The sequence below is a fragment of the Pogona vitticeps genome, chromosome 4 (genome assembly GCF_051106095.1).
Source record: "Pogona vitticeps strain Pit_001003342236 chromosome 4, PviZW2.1, whole genome shotgun sequence".
Taxonomy (NCBI): domain Eukaryota; kingdom Metazoa; phylum Chordata; class Lepidosauria; order Squamata; family Agamidae; genus Pogona; species Pogona vitticeps.
Window position 1 is genome coordinate 22,186,273 of NC_135786.1, and position 20,564 is coordinate 22,206,836.

General features: G+C 42.1%; 1 protein-coding gene across 2 annotated transcripts in view; it reads left to right on the forward strand.

Annotated features, from left to right (window-relative positions):
- Positions 1-20,564, forward strand: part of PTGIS (prostaglandin I2 synthase) — a 54,718-nt gene that overhangs the window by 18,317 nt on the left and 15,837 nt on the right. For both annotated transcript variants that reach the window (XM_020779481.3, XM_078392640.1), the window contains exons 3-7: positions 1,507-1,685; positions 6,281-6,424; positions 9,393-9,547; positions 10,426-10,607; positions 16,795-16,963. In XM_020779481.3, the coding sequence (XP_020635140.3) occupies positions 1,507-1,685; positions 6,281-6,424; positions 9,393-9,547; positions 10,426-10,607; positions 16,795-16,963 (829 nt within the window). The remainder of the gene's footprint in view (positions 1-1,506; positions 1,686-6,280; positions 6,425-9,392; positions 9,548-10,425; positions 10,608-16,794; positions 16,964-20,564) is intronic.

The following is a 20,564-nucleotide window of genomic DNA, read 5'->3' on the forward strand; positions in this document are numbered from 1 at the left end:
CCAGACTCCTGCAGCCAGTGTGGTCACTGGCCATGCTGATTGTGGAATTCTGGAAGTTGTTGTTCTAAAAACTCATGCTTTTCATCTCTGATTTCTCATGCTTCTGGAGGGATTATCCCAAGGTGAGCTTCATCACTAAGGGATTTTCAGCCCAGCTCTTCTCAATTTTAATCCAACACTTTGACTGAAATCTAGTTACTAGTCCTAGCTAAAGCAGACATATTGAATTGACTGATAAATGAGTTAACACATACATGAATCCTATTGATTTAATGGGTCTACTCTAGAGAGGACTCAATTTTCCAGTCCAGGAACACAGCCACAGTACAAAGTTACACCAGGGAAGAGCAGTCTGAAGTGGTTTCCAGCATCTTTAGACTGGGATGGGTTTGGATTAGAGATGGGCACAAACTGGTTCATCCCAGTTCATCCTGGTTAGTCAAGGTGGCAGCACAGGGGCTGCTGTTCCCCTCCCCCACCTCCCTTTGCTCAAACAGCAATTCGCCAGAGCCAGCATGCTAGTTTCTGGTAACTTTTTAGCTGATTTTCCAGTCCCAGCAACAGTTCAGGCCCCGCCCTCTTGGCTGATCTCCCACTCAGATGAAAGGGCGGGGCACAGATGTCCATGCTCTTGCTTATGACTGGGAGATTAGCCATGGAGGTGGGGAAGAAAACCACAAACTGGGTCTGGTGAATGGCTGATTGGCTGAGGAGGGAGGGGAGGGGAGCAGCAGCACCTGTGCTGTCACCTTTACAAACTGGGATGAACCAGTTCATGCCCATCTCTAATTTGGATTCCAGCCCAACTTCAGCTGGTTTAATTTTGGCTTAGCCAGTCTTTCACCATCTTGGCTATTTAGGATTACATTGTACTTCTTCTAATCAATTGGAATTATGTTGGCTTATTTTGGGTCCATCCTGAGAATGAATAAAATCAGTGAGAAAAAGAAAGAGGAGAAGTTCTGTAATTACAGCCTTAACAGACCAGCATCTCATGTTCTTACCCTTGAAGACAACAGCTAACATCATCCTTCATTCTGCTGTCCATCTGTGCTCTAGAATTGCCACCTTGGCTACATCCTACTTTCATTCAGAGCAGTTTTTCTGTTTAGTTAGTCTACACAAACACACATGTAATTGGTGTTGTTTTGAGATGCTTGGCAATGCCACCAATAAAAAAATTGAAATGGAGAGCAATTCGGCATGTCTTTTTGCATGCTGAATTGTAGAAAGGCCAACTTTTTTCTTTAAATGTGCTCATTTTGTTCAAGTGAAGTGCTGGTCAAAATCTTGTTGGGTAGCGTCCATGACACCAGCAGTGGTGGCAGATTGCTGTTTGTTAAAGGCTCCCATCCATTATTTTTGGGGTACATGCGACTTCGTTGCATCGCGCACAAGCCATGTAGAAGTTTGCTGCTGCTGCTGCTGCCCTGCATGCTCTACAGGTGGAGCTCTGCAACAGGATTTCAGCCATTCAGGATCTATTTTCTTATTTCTTAATTTAAGATTCAAGCTGCAGGGAAGTTTGTCACCATCTTGCTGGATCCCCATTCTTATGACGTCGTGCTGTGGGAGCCCCGCTCCAAGCTGGACTTCAACCAATATGCACGCCTTTTAATGGACCGAATGTTTGACGTCAAGCTGCCGGACTACGACCCCAATGAAGAAAAGACCATGTTAAGAATGTAAGTGCAAAAAGGGGGATCACCATGAGACAGCCTTGCCAATGAGTCTGCCTGGTTCAAGAATATCATAAAACATACCTGCAATTTATTTTAACTCTGACACTGAAGTAATCTGGAGTCACATGTTTGTCTACAGGGCTAAATGCTATGACTTCTATAATGTGATGCCCAACTGTAAGATGGTCTACACATGTGGCAAATAGAATGGGTGGCATGAGGCAGCTTGTGGATCCAATGAAAGGGCATTTCATTCCCAGGATTTGGGAGGGAGGTTTTGAGCTGCCTATAGCAGATGCTATGTTCCATTCAACTAAAGGGAACTGAGTTTTGTACAGTATCCTTAAGCATGGCTTGTTTTGCAGACCCCTCCCTTTAACTTTCCCTTAGTTTAAAAGAAATCCTGCTGCAGGCCTTGCATTAGTATTCCTTCCAGGGAGCAGTAAAGAACCCTAGTACATGGAACAGATCTTTTCAATTAACAACTCACATCTGAAGTCTCAGTTGGTAGAGATAACACAGAAGGTGCTGCTTCAGACTGTATATCGGCCTAATCTTAGGCCCTGAAGTGTTAGACTACAACTTCCAACAACTGCAGCCAGCAGGAGATTTATGGGGCTTGTAATTCTTCAGCATTGAGGGATCCAAGAATGGTAAAAGTTGCTGTTGGTGATGTAAATTGTGAGATGCACTGATTTGGAAGGTTCCCCAATTAAAACATTCAGAGAGAAATATCTTGGTCCATCTCCTTTTGGACAGTGTTTCTATTTGTAGGGATTTCATATTTACTTTCCCTGGTAGCCTTACACTCATAAACTAAAACATTACTGTCCTGAGACAGAAGCTTTTTACTGCACATGGAGGGGAAAACATGGACTCCATGACAGCTAACTGAAGAGGTGCCAATTCCATATTGGGCCTCATCACCCATTAAGACATGCAATTGATACACAACAAGCACTTTTACAATTAGGCTTCCACAATGTTATTTATACATACAGTTAAAAAAACAACATTAGGATCTTGTGTGTAGACTAAAAACATCAGGAGGAAGGCTAGATTGTTATTTGTCCCCAAGGTATATGACTACTCCATGGACAAAGAGTAGGGCCGGCCCTCCTGTAAGGCAGAGTGAGGCAGCTGCCTCAGATGGCAGATGCTTGGAGGCAGCAGAGCCATTTCCGCACGATCTACTTCCCTCACACCAGATAGGCCTTGATCTCTCAGGAGTGATGGGAGATTAGGCGGCTTCTGTACATGGAAAGTGGAGAGGGAGAGCACCATCTAGTCTCTTTTTCTCAGACAGCAAAATATCTTGGCCAGATCCTAGGAAAGGGACTCTGAGATTAGCAACCATTTAGTCATGCAGTTCCTCCATTGCATGTTTAAGTGGTCTAAGCCAGGAGACCTTACTATAATACCTACACTTGTAGAAATATTGGGTGGGGAAGCTCTGTATTGGTCTCTGCCAATTACTATTTGTGAAAATGTTGTGTCTTTCTAATTCAGTTATGCTCGTGCAATGAGAAATTAGTAAGCAGCTCATCTTTCCAGCTGTTGATTTTTTTTTTAAAAAAAATCTTCCTATTTGAAACTTGTATTTTTAAAGGTGTCTGGTTTTATTCACTCGTGCTTTTGAAATCTCTGGCATGGACATAAGCTTCCTTATACACTTTAAAATGAAAGAAGGGAGGAAAAGCAATTTCAGAATATAAATAGGACGACCTCAGAGTTTATGCTGGCAAATGAAAAGAAAACAAAACCGATGTGGAGAAATGCCAATACTGATGGGAGCTGAAGCCTTATTGTCTAGAAGCCCCAGATTATTATGTTTATAGCTCAAACATTGCTGTTGAATGGGATAAAATAGTATTATGAAAAGCATATACACTTAGGGATAACTTTGCATTTTGTCAGCAGTCTTGTCAACAGAGAGCTTAAAACACTAAAAAGGAGCAACTAATTCTAGTCCCTCTGTAAGGTCTTCTGGGGCAAAAATGTTTTCAGGATGCTGGGAAAGCAGAAGGATGTAAAAGAACTGCACCGCAAGCAAACAGATTCTAGGGCTTCTCTCTTGGATTATAGAGTTCAGTTCCCTGCAACAACAAAAATGTATTGGGCCCCAGCTCTGTTGTGACCTATGCTAACACAGGTCTGGTAAACATTGGAATAAGAAGCTCTTCTCTCTAGTCTGTAGCTTCACAAAGTCTGGAAGGGGTAGCTTATGGAGCTTGAAAAGGCAGAGACCTGACTAGAACAGTGATAGCTCAGTAGTAGAACACCTACTTTGAATGTAGAAGGTTCCAAGTTTGGTTTCCAGCATCTGTAGGCAGAAACAACAACAACAAACAACAACAACAACAACAACAACAACAACAACAACAACAACAACAACAACAACAACAACAACAACAACAACAACAACAACAACAACAACAACAACAACAGGGGCCCTGAAGAGCTGCTCCTGGTCAGAGTTGACAATACTGGATCAGGGAGACTGATGCCTAATTTTGAAAGGGGTGGCAGGCATACACGCAAATACTGTACCAATGAGAGTTGAAAGTTTGCACCTACTCCAAAATTATTTTTTCTTAACTGCTGGACAGCTCAGTGGTTTAGGTATCTGGCTGTGGAATGAGAGGATGGGAGTCGAATTCTCCACTGTGCATCCTAGAAAAGAGTCTTGTAATGCAGTGGTTAAACTGCAGTACTGCAGCGAAGACTCTGCTCATGATCTGAACTCAATCCCAGGCTCAAATAGCTGCCTTGAGGTTGACTCAGCCTTCCATCCTTTTGAGGTTGGTAAATTGAGTACCCAGCTTGCTGGTGGTTGTGGGGGCAATCTGTAGCCTGCATAATTAAAAATTATAAACTGGCAGAGAGCGCTTTAAGCACTATGGGGTGGTATATAAGTAGCACACTTTGCTCTGCTCTGCTTTACTTTGGATTTGATAATCCATAGAGTCACTTCCAGCTCTGCAGTTCTAAGATTATTATTATTAAAAGGGCTTGTTGTTGTTACCACCTCACCACCTCTAGTGGCCAATTTAATTTTTTCCCAAAAAATTTGGGGTGGGCAGTCCTCAAAGTTTTTTTTAAATGTTTATGGGAAAGCCTGGGAGCCCTTAACAATTCTGGGCTTCATTAGAGGCCATGGGGGATGCATGAAGTCCATGGGCAACACTTGTAACAGATGTTTTCTGCCACTGTTATAAAGATCCCAAAGTTATTGCATTATAATGTTTGTAAGTAAGTAAGCACAAAGCGCAAATTGAATTAATGCTTCAGTTAAGCTGAGCATCCTCTCTGAGGAGTGGCTCTGTTGTGCAAGTTTCATGTGAAAGCTTCACTTGTGGAAGTTTCCTGCTGATTGGATGTGCCAAGAAAAACATGTCAAAATTATTCCCTTGAGGTGTGACTTGATCAACAAGCTGGCAAAGATGAGCTGGTAGAGTTCTGGTGAAAGAAGCAAGCACAACAAGGCGGTTCGAATGTTAGATACAGGGAAACCTGATTCCACATAGAGAAGAAGTCTCACTTAATGATCACTAGAATAGATACCTTCTTATATAGTAGTCTAGAAAGTCATTTCCAACTTAGGGTGAAACTATGAATTAACAAGCTCTAAAATGTTTTATTAACAGCCCTGCTCAGGTCTTGCAACTTCAAGGCTGTAGCTTCCTTTACTGCGTCAATCCCTCTCCTATATGTTCTTCTTCTTTTCCTGCTGCCTTCAGCTTTTCCTAACATTCCTGCTGGGTGTGCTTCTCATACGAACAAAGCAAGAAAGAACATTATTGTTTTCTCCATGGACGTTTGTCTTCTCATGCTGCATTTGAAGTATGGTAGCATTAGTTCAGTCATTTCAGCTAGGCACTGAGACCCAAATCCAATCCACACTTTATATGTGTAAGGAAAATTTCACAGTGTTTCACCACCACCACCTTTGGAATGCTCTCCATAACACATTCAGCGGTGTGACTGATTTCTCGATCTGTGCCTGCCTGCTTCTGCAAACAGGAGCCTGTTGAAGAGAAAAACACTACATGATTGCCCTTCCAAAACTGCACAGGCAAACAAGATTCAATCCTTTGTTGGTGTATTTATTTTAATTAAGTCCTGCTGATCTCAGTAGGGCTTATTTTGGAGTAGACACTTATAGATTCCAGTTAGCTGTCCTCCATATTGTCTGTCATTCCCAGGTGGGGAAACTTTCTTCAGAATCAGGACACGGTCGGAGAATTAGGAGTGTCTTACCCTGAAGTCAATGATTCATAGGGTCCCTTAGGACTCTACAGTTCTGAGATTTATTTATTCATTTATTATAAATGGTGGGGAGAGAGACCTCCTTCTGGTCATACTGTGAGTCACAGTGGCTTTAATAACAACATTCAGAAGACACCATTATGGAGGAAAAAGCTCTTCCTACTGACTCTTCTCATTGTAACAGTGTTTGAGTTTTGTTGTTGTTTTGAGGAAGTCTTACATAAATATAAGATGGGCACTTATGATGTGCATATAGGTTAATTTTCATACTGGCATTGAATAAATCCCAGTTGTGGAAGCATTTCACACAGTAGCGTTTGTTTTTTCAGGACTCTGCAAAATCAGAATCTCTCCTCCCTGACAAAGGCCATGTCTTTCAATTTATGGAACATTTTGCTTTCTGACCCAAGCAGAACCAGCCTGCATTGGAAAGAGGATGGCCTCTTTCATCTCTGCTACAGCACCATGCTCAGGTGAGCGACACATTCTTTCCATCCTAAGTGAGGTCTGCTTAGGAGTCTGCTTCAGGGATGCCACACACATCGCAAATGTACGAGTGAAAAAAACAAAACAAAACAAAAGGAAAACAAACCCCTCGATGGATATTGAAGGGTGAAGAATTTCTTTCAATTTGAGAGCCAGCTTCGATTTCAGAGAAGATTTGGGGGAGGAGGAGAAGGTTGATTCCAGTGGAAAGTGGGGCCAATGCATAGAAACAAAAGTATCAGCATGATATCAGCAGAACTAGCCCCTTCAAATAGTGAGAATGAAAATAAGGGCACGGGGCACACGTGCACATGTGCACATGTGCACACGCGCACACACACACACACACACACACACACACACACACACACACACACACACACACACACACACACAGAGAGAGGAGTTCAATTTGAGGGCTAGGAGTAGAGCCAGGGCAACTCTGAGGAGATTGCATATGACCCAGACGTTCCCTGGTGCCTCATCAATCAGCCTCTATAAGTTGCAACGCTGGTACTCAAACTTTACACTGGCACCAGTAGGGGTTGGGGCCATATTTACAAGGGCTGAAGGTAAGGAAAAACTTTACATCATTCCCCAGTCCATGTACAGAAGCTGGCTGGATTGGCTGTTGAATTGTTCTTCAGCACTGGCAATAAGGCAGTGTCACTGAAGCACTTGAAAGCAGCAAGCTAGCTTGAGGGGTGGGGTATGTAGGCAAGGAGCATGCCATTCAGTTGTCTTTTCCTGTACTTTCCTGACCCTTCTCATCATCTGCTTCTGGAAGTGACTGCTTTACTCTGCCTAATGGCTGTGGTGGAATACAGAAGATGGAATACACTGTATAATCCAACTTGTTATAATGTGCCTTCAAATCACTTCTGACCTATGGCAATTCTATGGGTGAGTGATCTCCAAAAGATCCTATCACTAAAAGCCCTTCTCAGATTACTGTGTTTTGCCAACTTTAAAGGCTAGTAGTCCTTTCTTTAAAAGAAGAACAAGGAACAAGAAAGCAACCAAGGTTTGCATCTGATGGTAACTTTTGCATCAGCCAAGAAACTGTTTCTAGTTTTACAGAAGGCACAACTTTATAGCTCAGTGGTTTAGGTATCTGGCTGCATAGTCAGAGGTTGGGGGTTTGATTCCCCCACTGTGCCTCCTTGTCAAGGGCTGGACTCGATGATCCACAGGGTCTCTTCCAGCGCTGCAGTTCGAAGGAAGGAAGGAAGGAAGGAAGGAAGGAAGGAAGGAAGGAAGGAAGGAAGGAAGGAAGGAAGGAAGGAAGGAAGGAAGGAAGGAAGATTTCTGATGATTCCTACCTGTAGTCCTCCAAACTGTATCTCACACTGAGAAGCCCCATTGTCAGGATCAGCTCTTCTGAGGGTGTGGGAGATTGCTGTGATTTCAAGGATGGAATCAACATATGTTTGATAAATAATTCCTACTGCAAGTGGAAGTGGTTTGCACTAATGTAAAGCCAGCACTCAGTGCAACCCCAGATGTTTAACTATTATGTCATGGAGTAAAATCTGAGAACTAAACACATCATAGATAGTTTTCCTTGATCAGCAGAGAATTGTACTGGTGCCAGCTGGAGAGAATTTAGAGGGAAATGTCCAGGGCCTCATTCAGTGGAATGAGCAAATGGGACCCCAAACACAACAGTTTGCGAAGTTGTTGATGCACACAAACTAATTTGCATTAATATGGGCGTATGGGGAAAATAAGATGGTTAAGTCCAGACTCTAAATATTGTCTAACGATAAAGTTGAGACAAGGACTGAAATTTGAGCAGTGGAAGCGAATAGAGGACTCTGGATGGCTAGATTATGAAAAAAAAATTGATTGAAAAGATGAATAAAGAATACGTTGTATATCCTGTTTCACAGGGAATAGTCCTTTGTTTGAAGAATGATCGGGGGCAGTCCTCCGTTTGAAGATACAATCTATTTGCACATTAGCTGGAGAGCAGAAGTTGTCCGTCATTCGGTAGTAGAGATGGGCACAAACTGGAAAAGTAGAGATGGGCACAAACTGGAAAAGTGACGAATTGGCGTGGTTTGTGGTTTATGTCCCCTGAAAAAGCACCCCCTGAACCAATCAGAAATGAACCGGTTCATGGTTTGTTGTTTTCCAGTTCGTGCCTGGGAAGGGGAACCTAATGCCTCTACCTCCTCTGCCGCTAAACTGCCCGCTTCCCACTGCTCCATATCTCCCTACCTGGTTCTGCTGCCGCTGCCTCTTTGTCCTCTGCCACTGCCATCCTCAGAGACCGTGGCCTGGCACCCATTCTAGAAGCTGGGCTGCTGTCTCTGCCCTTTCACACACCTATCATCTGACCATCCTTCAAGAGGAGTCTTGATTAATATTTTCTAGGGAGGCAGGATGGAGTGTATGGGAAAACAGGCAGAAAAAAGGTACAGGAAGGTCATTTTTGTCTTCTCAGTAAAGTATATGGTGCTGTTGTCAATAGATAAAGAAAGAAAAAAGAGAAGCAGTCTGGCTGGAGACATGTTGAGTTCTAGGCAACTGAGAAGGAATATAAAGAAAATACAGGGACAAAGCATGCATGCTGCTTATGTACTGCCCCATAGCACTTAAAGCACTCTCTGGTAAGTTTACAATTATGCAGACTACACATCCCCCCCTCCCCCATCAAGCTGGATATTCAGTTTACCGACCTCAGAAGAATGGAAGGCTGAGTGAACCTGGGATTGAACTTTGGCCGTGAGCAGAGTTTTGGCTGCAGTACTGCAGTTTAACAACTTTGCCACAAGGCTCAAATACAGTGACAAAGTGGGGAAAATCTAGGGCAGGGATTGAAGATGGTGTAATTGTAACATAAATGACACTGAAAGTGCTGTGGTTGCATATAACCACTCAAGAGGAACATGATGTTTATTTTTAACAAATTAACCATCCTGCGGTATATTTTTTTTTCTAACTTGGCAGAGCTGGATACCTGACACTTTATGGCAACGAAGGGAAAGATTACGAAGATGTCTCTGGCCAAGCAAAAGATCGGGCTAACTCTCTGGAAATATATAATGAGTTTTATAAACTGGATCAGCTTTTAATGAAAGCGGCTCGCTCTATTTTGAGCGCAGGTTGGTTCTGGACAAGAAAAATCACAAAGTGTTGGTGTGGATTTCAGCCCCCCCCCCCAATTCTGCAAGTTCCCATGGTAATTCCCCTCTTCATCATGGCAGAAAGAGCGAAGGGCCAAGGGATAACTTAAAGATCAACTGTCATTACATCTGAAATAACATTAGTGATTTGAGATATGAGTTACACAGCCTTTCACATCTGATAATTCAGACTTGTAAATAAAGTCTGTGTTTAGCTATCAAAGAAAATCTTGAGAAACAGATTTATTACAATGTGGAATACATTTTATGATCTGCAGTCTATATGCAGCTTACTCTATAATAAGTCTGTTCATCTTTAAGGGATCACACTGGGGAAGATGAAACAGACTGATGGTGTAAACAAAGAAAGAAGGATTTCTCGAAGTTTTTCACGGCCGGAATCTGATGGTTGCTGTGGGTTTTTCGGGCTCTTTGGCCATGTTCTGAAGATTGTTCTTCTTACTGACTCCTGTCCTCTGAAGATGCTGGCCACAGAGACTGGCAAAACGTTAAGAAGAGCAACCTTCAGAACACAGCCAAAGAGCCCGAAAAACCCACAGCAACCATCAAAGAAAGAAGGAACTTTTGAACAGTAGATGGCACCATTGTGTAACTTTTCAATCTCATTTTTCTTATAGGCTAAAACGAGAGTGGCTTCATTGTCTTTTATAATAATACTTGCCAGAGAAAAGAGAGTCACTTTGCAAGCACTTCACCATTTAATACTTCTTGCTAAACAGAACTGCCCTTTGTGTTCTGTGCTTAAAATATAGGAGGGTGTTCATAGTGGAAGGCATGTTTCTAAAATGTCCCTCTAATTTGTTTCACAAATGCACTTGTGGATTTTCTATACGCAGGAGAAAAGAAGACATTTGATAGCATTAAGAGAGATCTCTGGAAGCTACTTTCTGTGAAAAGGTTGGATTGCAGAGCAAACCGAAGCGTTTGGCTGGATAGCTATAAACAGCATTTGGTGGACCTGGGTGTGGATGAAGAGATGCAGACTAAAGCAATGTTGTTGCAGCTCTGGAGTACTCAGGTAGAAAGCCCAATATTAGCTTATGAGGGTGAGGCTGTACAATGTAGTGAGTATAATCATTAAGAGCAGAGTTACCTTAAGAAGTAAAAGACATTTGCTTATCTTAGCATGATGTTTCCACAGCTCAATAAGTTGCAAATTAACTCATTTTGTGATCGGGCATCAGAATGAAACATAAGCTTCCTTTGCATGTTTGTTTACAGGAATTTGTCTCATTCCTCTGTGATGTTTTATTACTTTTTAACTGTGAAGCTAACATCTGGCATAATTTAACTCTCTGAAGCTGCTTTGCTTTCAGGATCCTGAGCTTTGTATTTGCATAACCTGAAATTTCTTTGTTGGCCTCCAAGTTCTGTAGTTGCTAAGGGATGCCAAAGTAGACAGGAGACCATAATTTAGATGACAATGAAATGAGATCCTGATCATCAATATCATGTAATATTTGGGAAAGCAACATTGTATGAGATATGTAGTCATTGTGATAGTTTGTGTTTTGGTGTTGATGTCTTCCTTCAGCACAGAAGTGGGCAACTTTTTATTTATTTATGTAGAACATATTTGCCCCGCCTTTCTCCTTAAAAAAGGACCCAAGGTGGCTTACATCCTTGAAAGACAATATTTAAAGCTGAAAACAATGAACCTACAAGTCATTTACATAATTAAAAAACAATATCAAAGCTAAAACAATAAATATGCAAATGCTAAAAAGGAACAAACAAATACCACTCTTGAGAGACGGTAAACACAAGTAGTACTAAAGACCCAGTCAGAGGAGTGATGCATAACAATCCATCTAAATGGAACTCATGTAGTCAGCCATGTGGCCAGTCATGTAGGCAGTCCCTGAGGGAAAGCTTTCCTGAGGAGAAATGTCTTTGCCAGCTTTCAGAAGGACAGTAAAGATGGGGCCAGTCAGGCCTCCTATGGGAGGGGGTTTCAAAGTCTGAGGGCAACAGGCCCAACAGCTAAAGCTAAAGCTCCACCTCTTCAGGCAGCCTTTTAACCTTTACAACTGAATCCCTGAACCCCATTTTAGCAGATAATTTTAATTTTTTCCATGTTTTCATATTTTAATCCTTTGATTTTATTTTAGATCATATATTGTTTAATTTGCCTTTTAATATTTAACTTGTGTTTTTAATTGTGTGAAAGTTAATGTTTTGAGCCACTTTGGTTCCCTTGTTGTGAGAAATGTGGCATACTAACTACTACTACTACTACTACTATTAATAATAATAATAATAATAATAATAATAATAATAATAATAATAATAATAATAATAATAATAATAATAATAATAATAATAATAATAATAATAATAATAATAATAATAATAATAATAATAATAATAATAATAAAGGCCCTTTCCTGTATCCCCGCCAGATGCACCTGTGAAGGTGGTGGGATGATAGCCTACAACTTCTATCCTCCCTATCCATCATAGCCAATGGTAAAAGATGCTGGGAGCTGCAGTTGAACAACCTCAACAGGGCCAAAACTGCCCAACTTTATATTAGTACAAATGACTTCCAAATTTTCTACAGTCACGGAATACTTCCATGGTAGTGTGTCTAATTAAGAACTCCCAAACATTGCAGAGAATTCTAAGAGACGCTCTAAGGTACTCACTCAGTTCGTGTAAATAAAGAATAATTATGTGTTGTCAAGTCTATTCAGACTTACAGCAATCCTTTCTAGGGTTTCCTAGGTATAGAGTACTCGGAGGTGGCTTAGCAGTCCCCACTTGTGGGGGCACTCTGGGACTGCCTGCATGACCTGCCAAAGGCTACCTAGCTTGGCTCTTCTGCCAGGAGGCACAATGAGCCATCAAACGCCCAACCCAGGTTCTCCAACCCACTGTTCTTTTTGCCTCAGGGCCCTACTGCCTTGTGGGCAACCTTTTGGCAGATGGATGCCCATGAGAACAGGGCTTTCCACAGTCAAAAGCAAGCAGGACTGAAACCCAAAGAACACGCCCTGCAGAGCAGTGAAATAGCTTTGTTCAATTCCCCACATCTCCAGGAAAGGCTGGGAATATGAAACTATGGAGAGGTGTTGCCAATCAGTAGCGACTAGAAGACAGAAAGCTTGACAGGCAAATGGTGAAACCCACAACAAGGCAGATTCCTATACTTGTAGGAAAGAGGTGGGTGAAGTATGTCTGGGAGGTCACATGTTGCCTTCCAAAGCCATGTTTGCAGCTCCCAGTTGCCCCTCCATCAAAAAAGAGTTTTGGGGAAAATTGGATCCTACCAGGAGTGGTAGTTTTACAGTAAAACGGAATGCAACACCAAACATACAAAAATGAAAATATTTGTATGTTTCATATTTCCCACCTAAATGGAAAACTCCTTTTCTATGTGTTTCAGCAAGGGAAAAAATGTAAAGGCTTGTGCTTAGGAGGAAAGAATGAGATGTAGAAACAGAAGATAGGAGACAACTGGCTCAGCAGCGGTGTGTGTGAAAAGGACCTAGGTGTCTTAGTAAATGACAAGCTAAACATGTGTTAACAGTGTGATGCAGCAGCAAAAAAAACAAAAACAAAAACCCTAATTCTATACCAGGCTGCAGGGATACAAGTAGAGTGACCAAATCAAGGGAGGTAATGATACCACTCTATTCTTCACTGGTCAGACCTCACCTAGAATACTGTGCCCAGGTTTGGACACCAAAGTTTAAGAAAGATGATGAAAAGCTGGAATGTGTCTGGATGGAAGATGGTCAGGATGATAAAAGAAATAAAAGCCAAAACTTATGAAGAATGACTGAAGGAATTGGGCAGATTTAAGACAAGAGAAGACAAAGGTGACATGACAGCTATTTTCAAAAATTTGAAGGGCTCTCGTATGGAAGATGTAGGAAGCTTGTTTTCTCTAGCTCCGGAGAGGAGGACTCAGAGTCATGGATGCAAATTAGAAGAGAGGTACCTGTGTGCACCCCAGAGTTGCCAAAGGAAGCCTTTAATCTGCAGTGATTGCTCCTTTTGCTGATGTCACCACTGCTACACTTGCAGAGCTATACAACAGGATTTCAGCCTATGGCTCAATGGAAGTTTATAGGTGTTTATTGACTTTGGCTTTGACTTACTTATAATTATGGCTTATTTGGGAGAATTACAAACCCCTGTGGGTCTGTGGGAAGAATTTTCCTTTGGATTCTCCACATTTGCTCACAACTGTCCTATGAGACTATTGAAATAGGAACTCCAGGTCCCAAACCAAAACTCAAAACTCCTTGTTTAAGAATGAGGTTGGCTCTGTGTCATGTTTTACAGTGGACAGGGAACCACCCTGTATTTCAAAAGATGTCTTTCAGGGATGGGCAACCTGTGGTCCTGCAGATGTTGTTGGATTCCAGTTCTCATAAACCCAAGCCAGTGTAGCTAATGGGTTGAGATGGTGGGAACCATTGTCCTGCTCCATCTGTAGGGCCTCAGCTTCTGCAACCATGGAACAGATTTCCTGTCTAAGTCCAGTTTAAACATTAGAAAACCACATGATATTTTTCAAGAATTTTATTGCATGCTTGTGCCTGTAGGGGAGAGTCTACTCACCATATGTATTGTGTTCCAATGATCACAATACCATTTAGTAGTAAAAGTAGAGGCATAAATGTAAGAAAGGAAGGAAAGATGAATGGAAGGAAGGAAGGATAAAAATACTGGGCAGTAAAAAGTAGATACATCGTCTTGCCAACAAAACTCCGAATAGTCAAAGCTATGGTTTTTCCTGTAGTGATGTATGGAAGTGAGAGCTGGACCATAAAGAAAACTGACCACTGAATAATTGATGCCTTTGAATTGTGGTGCTGGAGGAGGCTCTTGAGAGTCCCCTGGACTGCAAAGAGAACAAACCTATCAATTCTAAAGGAAATCAAACCTAAGTGCTCACTGGAAAGACAGATCCTGAAGTTGAGGCTCCAATACTTTGGCCATCTCATGAGAAGAGAAGACTCCTTGGAAAAGACCTTGATGTTGAGAAAGTGTGAAGGCAAGTGGAGAAAGGGATGACAGAGAATGAGATGGTTGGACCGTGTCATCGAAGCAACCAACATGAATTTGACACAACTCCGGGAGGGAGTGGAAGATAGGAGGGCTTGGCGTGCTCAGTTCCATGGGGTCACGAAGAGTCGGACATGACTAAACGACAACAATGCTGGGATATTGTTTTGTTTCAGTTTTTGGAATTAATTTAAACCAGGACTTAGCTCATTGAGTGGCTACGGAACCAGAGGTTGGGTGTTCAACTCCCTACTGTGCCTTCCATAAGTAGATCCAGCCTGTGTGGTCTTCAGCAAGCTGCATAGTCTCAGCAGGCCCCCAGAAGAATCACAGAATCATAGAATAGTGATGTTAGAAGGGCCTATAAGCCCATAAAGTCCAACCCCCTGCTCATTGCAAGAGTACAGAAGGGCTTGGTAGACCATTTCTGAGTATTCTCTACCTAGGAAGACCCTGGAAAGTGTCACCATGAGTCAGAATTGATTTGACGACATTCTGATGCTATTGTTATTACTTTTATTGTTCACAACAACAGTGTAATTTTTAATGTGCACATATTATGTAGATCCACGGCCCCTTTTTTCCAAATCAGTTTCTCGTTTTTGATCATGGCTACCTCATTTCAAATATCATTAATTTTATTATTTGCTCCCTATCCTGAACATCTCCTCATGGTGCTCTGTTCTGCCCTTGTGTTGGGGTGCTGTTTTTCTGGAGTAGTTGGTGACTGGGGTTTTTGGCAGTGCAGTCTCCAAGGAAGGAGAAGGGACTTAAGCATGGATAAAGCCATTTGCTCATAACATGAATAATGAAAAACCCATGTGCACTTTGTTCCTCCCTCTAAACGCTTGCAATTTAATTAAAAGAGCAGCCACCTTTCCTGAAAACTTGAGCAGCATAAACTTGCATTTCCTCCTTCCAAAAAAACAGCATGAATTATTTATGCCCTGCACTCTTCTCCCGTGGATGTAATGTACTGTAGAAGCACTTGCTACTAAGAGTTGTGCTAGATTGCATTTCACTTGATCATCACTTCCTGAGAAAAAGGAAAGGGCAAAGAGAGAGAAAGAGAGGGAGGGAGGGAGGGAGGGAGGGAGAGAGAGAGAGAGCAGAATGCTGGTTCATCACATAGTTTCTTCCTTGCTCTTGATTTGGTATGAAGTGGATTTCCTGGATTCTAACCTAGCTCTGTCACCAAGGGGAGGAGTAGGCAGCAGGGGTTATGTTTCTGATTGTGGACCTCTTCTTTCTATCATTAGGGTATGTTAAATTGTTCTCCAGAATCAATCATCCATCTTCCACTGAACGATGCTTGAGTGTCCAGTGATGAGCATTTACGCTTATTCTAAATTCATTCCAGGACTACAGCTTCTAGAATCCCTCTACTTTACATAGCCATGCAAGCTAGGGGATTTTGGGAATCATTGCCAAAAAAAGAACTTTACTAAAATCTAGTAATGTAGATGCTTCCTACATGCAACCAAATCTTGAGGATGGAGTATGGTCTCCAGTAGCCATTCTCAATGGGAGCCCTGGCATATTTGGCCATATTCATCTGTTTGAGGTGTATCCCTTTTTGACAGGGGGTCCTGGAACCTGAGAAAAATTCCTGATAGGGCTACAATGGGATACAAAGGTTAACAATGGTCTAGGGCAGTGGTTCCCAACCTTGGGTAACCGAAGTGTTCTTGGACTGCAGTTCCCAGCAGTCTTCACCATCAGCTGTGCTGGCTAGGGTTTCTGGGAATTGCAGTTGAAGAACATCTGGGTTACACAAGGCTGAGAACTATTGCTCCGGAGCTTTGTGATTTTCTTTCGGTTCAGATGTACATCTAAATTCCTAGTGCATTCCTTCTGCTACTGTTTTTCTGATAAAGTTATTGCCAGATCCTTCAGATTTCTGAAGCAGCTGATTTGTTCTGGGAATACTACCCTTAATAACACAGAAGAGCTTGAAAGATATTTCAGAACTTTTCAAGCCAATCCTTCAAGCACTGCCCACCTGTTAATTTAGAGATTAGGAAGTGCCAGCCCTCCATGCTGTGGGTGGAATAAGTCTTATTTTGTAATGAAAATGATATTTATACTGTCCTGCTGCCATTTGATATAGTAGATGTTCTATTCACACAGAGCAATTGTTTTAAAGACTACCGGAGTTGTTGATGATGTTTTGCTTTTATTTTTAGAGTAATGCAGGGCCTGCAGTTTTTTGGCTTCTCTTCTTTCTTTTAAAACACCCTTCCGCCATGGCTACAGTTGAAGGTGAAATGCAAACAATATTTGGATCCAGAAAACAAACTATTGGACAAGTCCATGGGATAAGTCAAGAGAAACTGGACAACACACCCATTTTCAGTGAGTAATTTTCAGGGCCATTTTCAGGTAATTTGAGACTAGCAGTAACAGTGGACCCTCTCTTCAACCAACCAGCTATCTCTTTAGCATCCATCTTCCCTTTGCACATTGTCCTGGACCAGGGAATTTCTGCCACTCCACCCCATGTCTCAGGTCATAGCTGCTCCGCTTCCAGCAGTTACCCCCGAGGGAATAATTGCCTTTATGTACCACCCATTTCCTTTATATTTGTAATAGATATGAAACCATGTAGAGAATATAAGCTGAACGGATGGGCTGGCCCTTGGGTTCGAGATTTAACACACTTTAGGAGAAGATCCCAATGATATGGAGGAGTTACTTCCTCCTTATAATGCATTGCTTTCAGCGCTATAAAGACCTTTATCAGCCCTTCTTTCATATATTATGTGTTATCAGGCTTAATCTGAGATATTTTGATTCCTGGACTAAGGCTGGGCACCCAAGGCAGAGCATTTCATAGCTGCCTCTCCCTCATTTTTTGGTAATAAAAACAATAATAATTAAATTAAATCATTACCAGTTTGCTGCTTTTTCATGGTGCTCAAAATCCACTGCCAATAGCAGCTGCCTTGGTCTATCTAGTGGTAGGGCCAGCACTTGATTATGTATTTTGAGGACAGCTTCAAATATTATAGTGGGGGAGATTTTTTGTGTAGCAGCTTGGAACTGACAAAGCTTGGTAATGCTTCTTTTTGGGCTACAGTGCCCATAATCTCCCACAAGCATAGCCAGTGGACATGTTGGCTTGGGTTTTTGTGGGGGCAAAAGTTCCAGATTGAACTTTTCCAAGCACTGGTACCTCACATAGAACCTAGCATACAGGTATGCCACTATGTGTGTATGTCGCACATCAGCAAGGCTGGAAACCCCACTGGAAACTGAGCAGCCCATTGAAGAGATGGTCCTGAATAGAAGACAGGTGTTAGCATTGGGCTTCTCAGCACCATGGACAGCTCCCTGGGAGACATGAATGGGTTCTAAGCTGTCCCAAAACTTAATCTCCAGTAGAGCAGACCCACTCAATTGGTTCCTGAATGGTAAGTCAACACTTACGTAAATGTCACTGATTCAGTGAATCTACCCTAGCAAATAGATTTAGTTGGTAATATGCAGTAACATGTCTCTTTCTTACTAACTCTGAAACAAGCATATAGCATCCTGATCTTGACTAGGACCACTGTGCCCACATAGAGAAGGCTTAATATCCCCCCAGCTGGTGTGTTTCCCCCTCCATCTGAATTTTACCTACAGCCCCCTTCTGCAACTGTAGATGGGGAGGAAAATGCCATTGTTGACAACATGGAAGAATCCTTATTAGCAACAGTAGAGTTCCTCCAATCTACAGCAGCTGCAGTGGGGCACAGGCAAATTTAGATGGAGAGAAAAAAAACTGCTGGGGGAGGTTTAAGCCTTTTTCATGAAGGCACAGTGGTCCTGGTGAGAATCAGGGAACCATATACTTATTCTAAGTCTTCTCGACTTGCAAGTTGTCCCAGTCCAGATTGATCCTTGTATGTGTGTTTTAACCCTGAATTATAAAATTCTGTTGATGATCCCCTCAAGGTCTGGGCAGAATCCTGGTTTAAAAGTCTGCATTCCAGCATCACTGGGTGTCCTTCTCTACCTCTTTTCATTTTTCAGCAGAAACATTAGACACTACTACACTGGGAGAACTCTGCAGTGGAGCAGTGTAAGACCACCTCAGGTTAAGGGTCATGTTACCTGATACCTGCATCACATATTTAGAAGCAGTCATCACGGAAGTGGTGGAAAACACTTGTCTACCTATGTATCTTGCATTTAGTGTGCTTTATATTGTAATTGATTACTGACAGTTAAACACCTTCTTAATTTGTAAGTCTGGTTGCTGAGGTGGACATTTCTGAGGAAAACCCATTGCTTGAGGGGAAACAGCTTAATCGGGGGAAGTATATGTTCTTTTTGAGATATCATTTATTCCACAGAGTTAGAGCAAATTTTCCTTCCTGAGCTGTTTAAGCACTAGGCCTCATACAGGTTTGGGGAATACAGGCTAACGTACATAGGCCTCTTCTCACTAATACAGGCTTCCACTGTCTAGGAATCAATATTTGAAAAGTTCCTTGGCCCTTAATGCTTCTAATTTGTTTGCCTACTTTGCTCTATAATGCAAATCTAAATTGCTGTGGCGTTTCTCTTGCAATATTTATGTGAATGTGTGATTAGTGTTAATGTGGGCTGGCAATGGGGAAAAGAACAACTTGTCAGACTGGCTGAAGTAAGTGTATGACAGGAACTTTTAGAATGATTGCAAACAAGTTGCACATGGCTAGGCTCTCTCTCTCTCTCTCTCTCTCTCTCTCTCTCTCTCTGTGTGTGTGTGTGTGTGTGTGTGTGTGTGTGTGTGTGTGTGTGTTAGAGAGAGAGAGAGAAAGAGAGAGAGACTTCTCTCCCAAATATATACAGTATGTGTATATTTGTGTGTGCCAGTATCCCACTAGATGAAGATAATTGTGCAAGTATTTCATGCTCTAGCAAGCCCTCTGTCACACCATTGATCCTATAACTTGTTGTGCAACCAATTTGTCAAGCATTGGGAGACCAGGGCATGCAGCGGAGAGCCTGCCAGAGCAGAGAGAACACTGACTTGATTGTCCTTCTGTTATTACACAGTATCTCAAGCATGGCTTTTGTTCTTGGCAGCATGATCCAGCCAATTAGGAATCACAGCGCCAGCAGGCTACCATAGCATCACATACCCAATTATATTTACCACATTATGATGTCATCAAGGCCCTCCGTATTAGTCATGTTAAAAATGTTCTTCCTTCACACATGATAAGGGAACATGCTAGCCCCAGCCCACCATCACTGATTTGATCAAATAAGAGTTGGGAGAAGGGGGAGACTGTTCTATCTTTGGAAGTACCTCATAGGAGCAAAAACATGAACAAATCAGGATGTGGAGAGCCTGTACACTTTGCTGCCACCTCCTCTTGACTTTTGCTTGGTTAAACCAATGACAGAAAGAGTGGGGCTAGCATATCACATGTGGACAGCATCCATTTTCAGAATGAGTAAATATGGCTGAAGTCAGTTAAATTGACTCCTATGCCTCCACTCCTCAAGAGGAGAATGAAGAATCATTTCATCATAGTTTGCAGAGTCTCCCAAACTATCATGGCCTCTTTTCATCTTCGTTCTATACCACAAACATTTGCAAAATGCCTTAGACCAGGGTGGACAAAGTACAGCTTGCAGGCTGCACATATCCCCAGGAACCCAGCGCGCTCTCTCTCTCTCTCTCTCTCTCTCACACACACACACACACACACATGCACGCATGCAGCTGGGAGGGCCACATACTCTACATCCCCAGTTCTTTAAAATTTTGCTCAGAAATTTCCCCCATAGGAACATGTGGAGTAATTTTGCTATTTTATTTTTAACCTTCCCTGTCTCTTAATTTTACACTTTTAAAAAATGCCACTCTTTGGCATAAACGCCTTTAATCGATTTTATATGTTTGTAATTTAAAAATTATTTGGGTTATTATATGGATACAACCCTCCAAGGTCTAGGGATGACTTTGTGTGGCTCT